Source organism: Corvus cornix, chromosome 14, assembly GCF_000738735.6.
Source record: "Corvus cornix cornix isolate S_Up_H32 chromosome 14, ASM73873v5, whole genome shotgun sequence".
In the NCBI taxonomy this organism is placed as follows: domain Eukaryota; kingdom Metazoa; phylum Chordata; class Aves; order Passeriformes; family Corvidae; genus Corvus; species Corvus cornix.
In genome coordinates, this window is record NC_046344.1 from 1,814,286 (window position 1) to 1,824,746 (window position 10,461).

The 10,461-nt window shown below is 40.6% G+C and overlaps 1 protein-coding gene across 1 annotated transcript in view; it reads left to right on the forward strand.

Annotated features, from left to right (window-relative positions):
* Positions 1-9,787, forward strand: part of MOSMO (modulator of smoothened) — a 31,246-nt gene extending 21,459 nt beyond the window's left edge. Inside the window, exon 3 of the mRNA XM_039560405.1 lies at positions 5,934-9,787. Coding sequence (XP_039416339.1) covers positions 5,934-6,118 — 185 coding nt within the window. The 3' untranslated portion in view covers positions 6,119-9,787. The remainder of the gene's footprint in view (positions 1-5,933) is intronic.
* The last annotated feature ends 674 nt before the right edge of the window (positions 9,788-10,461 follow it).

Sequence of the window (10,461 nt, forward strand, 5' to 3'; positions counted from 1 at the left end):
CAGCCCTGTGTTTGCACACAGGGAAACATATCCTATGGCTACTTCAGTGCAAAAGAAAAACAGTTGTAATGAGCAAGGGGAATAACTTTAAAACTTCCTTTTCTTGGTGTGTGTTACAGGCTTAGCCCAACTGTGAAATGGTGCCTTAATGGTGGGGATGACAGCATGAAAAAGCTCAAAACCTGAGGGCTTTTAAATTGACTTGAATTATGACAAACCACTAAAGGTAGTGTGAACACTAACTAGAAAATGCAAGTTTGTGGTTTACATGGGCATAAATAAGGTTTAATGGAACTCTGTGACATCTAGTGATATCTAATACGAGTAAGATTTAACCTTGTTTTTGGGAAGGCAATAGTATTAAAAGTGCTCAGCTTCAACAAAGGTACTTCACTGAGGCACTTGTACAATGAAAGCCATCTTTCTGACAGCGTTGCTACACAGCATATTAAATTAATAGTGCAGCTCTTGCAGACAGTGGAGCTATTGAAATGCTGTATCTGTTGTGATTGACTTTCATTTATTTTGCAGTGAATGATTAAAATAGCAGACCTGAGTATTACTGAATATTCCATCCCAGCTTTTCCAGCGCACCTGTTTATCTAGACATATTTATGTTTATCTGATATATGTGGGTGGGGTTGAAGCCAAAATGCCATATAAAGTTAAGATGCTTACAGTAAGCTGGAGTCAAAGCTCTTGGGTAAAGAGAGGGGTTTGAGTTCTAGATATCAGTGTTTTTCTTAAATATCTCAAATCATCAGACCCCTGCAGCTTTAGTTTTCTACAGCTGTGATGATTAGTTCAGCCAAAATGTACCCTAAAGCTGTTTTGTTTTGGGTTTTTTCTCTGGAGATTTCTTTAGGCTCGCAACAGGTTCATTATTAGATGTCTCAGTATAAAAGGACATTTTTATTTCAGCACTTGTCTTCTTGGTATGAGATGTTTAATAATGAAACACACTAATTTGTTCTTTTGCAAGTCAGAATTATTCATAATTCTATTAAGATATGATCACTGCGTTGCTGAAATTATAAAATTCAATGTCTCTGGTGTTCTTCTCCGATACATACAAGTCTGTGACCTTTGCATTCCTGTTAACAAAGATGATGGGGACTTATATCTGTGAACTCACTTGTTAGGAAAACTAATTTTGAAAAATAGAAGTGAATGGAAGGAAGAATTCTAGATTTTTTCAAAAAGTTGTCGAGAGTGACTTCTGTGGTTCACTGGATGAAACACAAATTAGTAACCTATTTGTAGGTTAGTAGTAGGAAATACACAGCCATGTGGAATCAACTTGGAATACCATGAGCAGGTCCTTCCTGTGAAGTGCCAGTGCTGTTTAGATGAAAACATGTGTAACTCATTAGAAGGGGGTAGGGAAAACTTCATATTTGTATTACATCTCATCTGCAAGTGATTTCAAGACTCAGTGGCCTCGTGCAGGCTGCTAGCAGATAGTCTTCTCACAGAACTTTCTGAACACAACTCAGGACATCTATCCTGGGCAGGCAGGGAAGTCTGCTGGGGCTTCCAAGGGAAGCTCTGGGACTGGCAGCTCTGTTCCTTCAAATGCAAGGGGGTCTGGAGTAAATATCTGAGGGCAAAGGAATCCTCTTGCTCATCCCTTCCCTTGCAACTCTGAGAGCAGCAAGGAAAGCCTGGTAAGAGGTCACTTTTGCCCAGTTCATGCTGGAATTTATATATAATTGTATAACTTCTATTTTTCATGGAATTTTTGCTTGTAATCTTGTCATCTTTGATGACTCCAGATCTTTTCGAGTCATACCTATAAGTATCAAGTATTGCTGAAAGTGTGGCCTTGTCTATCGTGTTCAGCTAAGAGAAATGCAGAAGACAGAAGTTTGATCTGTCAGTTCTCTTTCCTGCATACTGTATACTTTCCTGTATCCTGTGTACTTCCTTTTCTGAAGGGATACACCCCAGAGGGTATTTACAAGCACAGGATTTGCCTCATTCCCCAGTTGTTGGTGGGTTTACTGCACAGAAACTTATCCTTCTGATGTCTCTGCAAACAGCTTTGTGGAGAGGAGAGATATTGCTGTCCTCCAGGTCATACTGCATGAGTGACAAAAGTCTTGTAAATGTGAAGGTTTTCCTTCATTTTTTGTAGAGAAGAGTCTTTCAGGAATCAGTATTCCTGCTGATGTGATAGGTTTGTCACTCTGGGCATAGATACTATCAAAACTATGACTGATGTTTCAGTAGTACCACATTCATACAGTGTGATGAAGAGTGGGTTCCTTGTTGGTGTTCGCGTGTGCACTACCCAGGTTTTGTGTGTTTCTTCAATGGACAGGGTGTTACAAACCCACAGCTGTGCCTGGTGTGTTGGTAGCAGGCAAAGCTCTGATGAGCTGTTCTTTTGCTTGTATACCAGATCTGCCTTTTGCCATCCCAGCTTCTAAATCATCTCATCACTAACTGTGCCCTGGCACATAGTGACACAAGTTGGTAGCCAAAAAGTAACCTGGTTTTGGTATTGTTCCACGTCTCTGACACTGCTCTTATTTTGCTACCTCTACTTCTTGTTTTCTGTACTGCTTGTTTTCTACCCTCGGTTGAAAAGATAGCATGTGGTGAAGGTGTGGAAGTCTCAAATGTTGTAATTGTCGTGGTCCTTAAGACAAGTACTGTTAAGTTCCATAATTAGAAACAATATTCAGAGCTTATTCCCTGTGGAGGTCACATAGGTGATCTCATGTATGTTATTGCAATTTTGGCTATTGCAGGAACTCACAGAGCACTCTCAAGATCTGTTTACATCTTACAGATTTAGGTCTCTTACCATCTGCTGCAACTAGAAAGAGAATTAATTCTGTATTTGCTACTACTGAATGAGGTGCTTCTCTGAGATTTATCAAGGGAGAAGATGCTAGACAGAAAAATCGTATTTCTGCCTTTTTTCCAGCAGTTACCAGATGGTCTGGATTTAGTTTGGTTTTTTTTACCTGAGGATTTAAAAGTTCATGAGCAATAATGAACTGCTTTTTGGAATGCAAGTAAAAATGGGGCAGGATAATCACATCCTTAACTAACAGTAGCTATCCTGTGAACGTCTGGTGCTCCCCAGTGCATAAAGTGCTTCTTGAGTTATTAAAGATTTGTACCAGGTGCTGCTTTCTATGTTATGTGTCTCTAAAGAGGCAAGCAGATATTACCGTGAGCCCTCTGAAGACTAGACCTTTTTCTAAGACTGGATTTCTTTTGAAGTTGTCATTAGATGCTCAAAACCGTTTCAAGCTAAAGAATTACAAGAACTAATTGGTTTTACAGCCACCATTCAGATGCAGACTAGAAAGCTCTTCTGTGCTTACATGGATCTGCTCAAGAAACACATACCCATGCTTTCCTCAGATGGACTCAGATGTTTGAGATACAATAGAAAAAAAAGGAAGCATTCTTTAAGGATTAGATTGTGCGGCATGGAATTACATGGACCAATAATCCTGTAGATTAAAACTTTCTTGATTGTTTAATGTTTAACGTCTGGTTGCTGGTTCTGTTCTAACAAATGGCCTAACGAAGTGGCACCGAGCAGGAATGTGGTAACTGCAGTTGCCAGATGTTTTCTGTTTGTGCTCTTTCCCTTCCGCTTTGAAGAATCACCCGATGGTGCGGGCACAGTGCGAGCGAGACACGAGCCCCCTCCAGTGGAATATCTGGGTTTTCCTGCTCGGCACTGGCAGCCGAAGGAAGGATCCTGGTGCTGGCTGCTCTTGGCTCAAGGTGTCGTGAAAGCTGCTCTGTGTGTTTTGGAAGGCAAGGAGCAGCTGATGTTCTGATGTGGATCGTGCTTTATGGAAGCATCCTTCTTTGTTTATGCCCAGGTCCTACTTGGACACTCTGAATTCAGATTCATCATGCCCACAACCAGTATCTTCTAGAATATGAATGTTCTTTCCTCAAAGCTGAGACCTGTGCTATGGAAAACATAAGCACTAAGATATAAAATATGTGGTAAACTGTTTTTCTTGGATAAACATGGAGTCCATTAAAAATGGTTTTAGTGTGGGCACTGTAGCTGGATAAACTGGAGCATCTGTATTTAGTGAGGAAGAGCAGTAATGAAGCTACATTAAAAAATATTGATGCTGCTCCAGCCGGTTGTTTCCTCATTTGTAAAGACTAGAAACTTTGTCCTGGTGAGGCCAAAGGGGACAGGCAAGCTCCTATTTTATTTTACATACTTTTGGAACAAAAGCAGCTGCACCACTTCTGACTTGCAGGGGAGACAGTGATTAAGTTGCTTGCCAGTGGTTTTTAATGTTGCTTGTTTGACTTAAGGAGGCTCAAGTAAGGAGCAGCATCTCCAGGGTTTCTTCTGTCTTGTAGTGCTGGAGAAGAGAAAGGAGAGACAAGGTCAGCACCTGTGTCCCTTGCTAACAAACTAAAAGCAGCAGCCTGTATTAACTGGAGAAAGCTGAAAAAATCAGCATATGATGCACTTTGTTCAGGCAGGAGCATTGTAACTTGGCTTGAATTTTCTCTTTTGTGTGGCCAGGCTATAGGCAAAGTGTGTGGACTAGGAGAGGCTTCAGTGTGAGCTGTGCTTCATGTTAGAAGATGTTGGTATGTGGATTTGTGGGGTTGGTGAGGAAACAGAGCAGGTTCAGCTCCTCTCTCCCCCTAAATCTAATTAGACTTGGTTGAATAATAGGTATTGTGGTGCCATGTTCCACTCACAGCAAATAATGTCTGAAACAACAGTGAAATTCATAGAAGTGAAGTAAGAGTAAAGCACTAATACTTGACTGAACTGGTAGAATCGGATAAAATTCTGTTTTATTCTAATACTGATTAAAAAACCCCAATTGTGTATTCTTGCATATGGAATCAAACCAATTCAAAAGCTAATCCTTTTTATTGTGAAGAGTATCTTGCCTCTCAGAGGAGCCATATTTGGAAGTCATTCCCTTGGTTGAGACAGTAGAGTCCTGCACAGCTACATCCAAACTAAACAAGGTTACTTTTCCAAAGATGTGTTACAGGAACACTGAAGTTGTCATCTGGGAAACAGCAGTGGGTGTTCTCTCCTGGATTTGGTCAGGATATTGAAATGTGCTGTGAGGAATCTTGGCCACTATTGATAATTGAAGGCCTGTGAAATCCATAATGTAATTCTTTAACAGGAGTTCTGGATTTCTTTTACTTCCACAGAGTCAGTTGCAAAACCAAAACATACACATAAGTCTAACTTTGAGGTGAACTAAAAACCCTAATTGCTTGGTCTCTTTGTTCACAGAGTCTGGATTTAGTTTTTCACTAAGAAGCTTGGATTAAACTGAATCAGAAAACTTTCATTTCATTATATTCCAATGGGAAATTCTATGGCTGTTTCATTATCTAAGGAAACATGCTTATAACTTCAGGAAACTGGTATCTTTTAATCTTAAAAGAAATGGTAATGACAATCGGAGTGTTTTCCATTTTTAGCAAAACTTTTACAGAAAAGGAATCTGTGAAGAATGGCAGAGGGCAACTACAGTTGAAAAATACAACTGATATAGAAAAAGTTTCTTCAATGTCGAATGTTGCTTCATCTTAACTGGGCAAAATGAATCTAAAATAACTGGAGAAGAAATGACTAAACTTTGAGATGGTGATAGAAGTATCTCTACCAATTTTTTATTCTGTAAAGAGAGTTTATGATCTAGTGAGCAGAACTGAAATTACAGTCAAAATTGGGGACTTTTAGTCTTTCTTGGGAGTAGATGAGGGATGTTTTGAAAGTGACATAAAGCCTACTCAGTCATTTCAAGCAAGTTATCAGCTCAGATAGCTCTGATCTCAGCCCTTCAGTTCAGTCAAGATATTTTGCTTGTTTTTCTGGAGTGCTCTATGAACGGGTAAATATTTTCACTTTAACACTGCAGTGACTGTTTTTTTCTTTTCTCTTTTCTTTGCAGTGATTCTATTCTGTATGGCAGCCCTAATATTTCCGATAGGATTTTACATCAATGAAGTTGGAGGTCAACCGTATAAATTACCCAATAACACAGTGGTTGGGTCTTCATATGTACTGTTTGTCTTATCCATTTTCTTTACAATAGTGGGACTTCTATTTGCTGGCAAAGTTTGTTTACCTGGCTGATGAATGTCTGGACTGCAGGACTTTATTTTGGAAAAGAGCAAGACATCGGAGTTGCATTCTCAGGAGGATGCCTAAATCAGACTATCAAACACTGACTGAAAAGAGGAATGCTTTGACTTGTTCTCACTATGCACTTTGGATGAAAAAAAGGAGAGCCTTTCCCATAACCAAATACAGACCACGTTGACTAATCTCCTGAGCATACTTTAATGCAGTCAGGTCTGCACTGTGATAGGAACTAATGAAGAATGCTTTACACTGAGAAGCATAATGCCCCATGTTACTGAACTGTTCCTGTTTTTAACGTCTCACAATTTGGAAGTCAAAGTATTTATGAACCTTGTGGTAGACCAGAGGGTTGCGGAGGAATTCAAGTGAGGCTGGCCTCGCTGTTTAGGAGATTAGTATTTTACATCTTCCTTCTGATGAGCAAAGCCTTTGACACCAATGTGGATCAATCTTGCATTACTGCACCAAGAAGCCAATAGATCAAAACATGTTCCCAATGTATGTAACAGCAAAAAGACATACATCCCCTCCTCCCCCATAAGCTCTAGGAAACACTAAGGAACATTTTAGAGGGGGATTTTGTCCTTATATTTATATAAATATATATATAAATATATATATATTTTGCTGATGCAGTATACAGTGTGTGTGTATGTGTGTGTGTGTGTATATACACATATGTATATATATGTATATACACACAAATGGTTCCTGGAAAAGAACTCAGAATGCTTTGCTAGCAAAACACTGTGGTGTGCAAAACTAGAACTCAATAGAAAAAAGCCATTTTTCTGAAGGCCACATAGCTGAGAGTCTTCAGTTTACCTCATTCTTTGTAGCAGCCCTTGATTTTAACAGTTTTTTGTAATAGGTACAAACGATCCCATGCCTTTCTAGGTGCAATTTTAAGTTAAGCTAAAATTCTTTTTATGGTAATTTATTTGTATATGAGGGTAGAAGGTGAGATCATGTCATACCTTAAAATCCTAATTTTGGGAAACTGACACTATTTAAATTATTAGCAACTGTTGTACGGAAATCTCTTTTTCTACTGCTTTGTTACATTAGCATTCATACATGTTCAAGCACAGCATTTTACCATAGGTAAGCATTTCTCTAGCACATATAAAATGCAATGTTTAAAATAATGCAAACACTGTTCCACTGCAAAGATGGATGAACTTATTTTACCTGAGTATTAATTCATCTTTGCCGAAAAAATGAGCAATATAATTGTTTAAAAATGTATGCCTTGTTTAGTAAAGTTGTAATTTTAAATGTAGATTTAATGGCCACCCCAATTTGGAGTAAATACTCCTCACTAAAAGTAGTTTTATTTTTCAACACAAGGATAAACCATTGAATCCACAGACATCTTAATTCACTACTAGGTTGGTGTTCCAGGGAAGCTGCCTGCACTATCAGTATTTGTTTTCCAGTTAATACATAAGTTTACCTGAGATTCATTCTGAAAACAAAAGAATTGTCTGTTTTGAGTGTGGTTTCATTGAGCTTACTAGAGGAACTGCATTAATGAATAGACACTCATTTTAGAATGAGGTCTTTGTTAAAATAAAATCAGCAGTTTCCAAAATGATCACTTACCAGATAAGATGGAGTATTTAAAAATAACACAATTTGCACAATTATTTTAAACTCTGTGCCATTTAGACCGTAGTGGGTCCCTGTTTTCTCCATCTCTTCCCTCTCCCCTTCACAAGGTATTTTAATACAAAAAGGTTATTTGTTGATGTATTTTTTTTTCATTATTGACCAAACTTGCCACTGGTTTCTAAGTAATTTTTTTTTTTCCAGTCAGCTCATTTACAGGTAGAATGGAGTTTTAATGGATCACTAAATTTTTCTAAAGTATACTAATCTGTAAATACAGCCAAGCACTTACTTGGAAGTCATGGTTTAAATATAATTTGGTTCCTAATTTAAGCCTTCATCTGCATGGGCAGTCTGAGGCCCCTAGCAGTGGAGGTAAAAGGCAGGGTTCAACTGCTTGGTATGTGTTAAAATTTTGGTGTTATCACTACTGTGTCCTAAGATAAAGTATTCACTAAAAATGGGATTATAAATTACTTTTTCAGAAATGTTACACTTGTAAATAGTTCAAGATTTTGGTAACTGGAACACAGCTGGGGGGTGGGGAGAATTTCTCAGCTGCTAAGATTTCTTTCCCTTCCTGCCCCTCCAATTTACTTATTTCAGTTATTGTAACATCATGTGGATTTAGGCTTCGATTAAATGGATCATCATAATAATAATAAAAAAGAAACACTTACCTTGGAACATACCCAGACTGTGGTTGGCTGACTGGAAATTTATCTGATCTGCCAGTGCTATTGCTGTGAATTATTAAATGTTAGCAAATGTTTAACAAATAGGTTTATTAAATATTTGAGCATTTCAAGTCCAGAAATAGATGCAGCCAAATGCATTTAAAAAAACCCGACCCAGTAATTGAAGAGACAGCTGTCAACAGTTGCTTTTAATAAGGTCACTAAGTACTATATAGTACAGTATTAATTTATAGCAGAAAATCATATCTTGTAAACTGTATATAAAACACTGTTTTATGGTGCAATCATTTGTCAAACTTATGTCTGTTACTTTTGTTTTAAAGTTGTGTGCATTCTTTTCATACCTAAGAGCATCACTGTAAAATCTGCTGAAGACTATTTATAGGTTTTATTTGCACAAAGTTCTGTTTTGAACTACAGGAAGTTCGTATTGAACATGCCTAAACATCTGTAGACTTTTTCAGTTCATGAGAAGCAAATGTTTCCATATGAATCTTCTCCAAAGGTAATCCCATATTTGTGTTGAGTGTTTACATAAACTTTTCTGATTCTGCCAGCCATTATTTTTTAACTTTTTGAAGGACAGCTCATTTCATACATTACTAGAGAATTCCATTTATTCTTTTGCTTCTAAATCCTCCCAAAGGTTTGATGCCCCATCATAATGTAATTTGTGCACACTTTGTCATTTATTTGGCTAACAAGATGTAAGATTGGAAACTGCAAAAATACTTTCAGAAGGAAAACTAGTAAATTGTCCATATAAATCTTGTAATTGAGCTCAGCTGAAATAATTGCCTGGAAGCTGTTTGGCTCAGACCTGGGGAGGGTGTGCTTCCCTGAACACACCAGCCTAACAATGTAAGGTGGTTTTCCCCCTGTTCATCCTGCTGGAGAGCGATGCCAGTGTCCCAAAGACACGGGCAGTGAGTGTGCCACAGCGCCGGGCCCGGCCTCGGGCTGAGGTGATGCTGCCAGAGCCGGGCCTTCCTGCCGTCCCTGTGTTTCCGAGACCTTGTTTAACCACTCCAGAACACAACTGTAGGTTCCTGTTTGCCCTGACACAGCCACAGGAAAATGAAAGCTGTCCTTTAAAACCTTTGTGAAGGATGAACATAATGAAGGAAGTGGGTGTCTGCAGGCGGGCTGTCCCGCCTGGGCTCGAGGCCGGGCCCGCCGCCTGCGCGCCCCGGCCTTTACTGAGGTTGTTTTCTAATTGGTTAGAGCATTTTTTTCAATTAATGATTTCCGAACAAATGTTAATACAAACTGTATAAAATGAACATAATTTTCTTCACTTGTATTTTTGTTATTGAGCAAGTTTATCAAAATAAATTGTCTACTAAAGCGACTGGCCCCGGCTGCACAGACTGGAACCGGCCCCGCCCCGCACACAGGTCCCCCCTCAGGAGTCTCCCCTCAGGAGTCTCCCCTCAGGTGTGCCCCCTCAGGTGTGCCCCCTCAGGTGTCTCCCCTCAGGTGTCTCCCCTCAGGTGTCTCCCCTCAGGTGTGCCCCCTCAGGAGTCTCCCCTCAGGTGTCTCCCCTCAGGTGTGCCCCCTCAGGTGTGCCCCCTCAGGAGTCTCCCCTCAGGAGTCTCCCCTCAGGTGTGCCCCCTCAGGTGTGCCCCCTCAGGAGTCTCCCCTCAGGTGTGCCCCCTCAGGTGTCTCCCCTCAGGTGTCTCCCCTCAGGTGTGCCCCCTCAGGTGTGCCCCCTCAGGTGTGCCCCCTCAGGAGTCTCCCCTCAGGTGTCTCCCCTCAGGAGTCTCCCCTCAGGTGTGCCCCCTCAGGTGTGCCCCCTCAGGTGTGCCCCCTCAGGTGTGCCCCCTCAGGAGTCTCCCCTCAGGTGTGCCCCCTCAGGTGTGCCCCCTCAGGAGTCTCCCCTCAGGTGTGCCCCCTCAGGTGTGCCCCCTCAGGAGTCTCCCCTCAGGTGTCTCCCCTCAGGTGTCTCCCCTCAGGTGTCTCCCCTCACGCCCGGCGAGCCCCTCGCCTCCTTCCCACCAGCGCCCTCAGGCGGCGGGAAGCGGG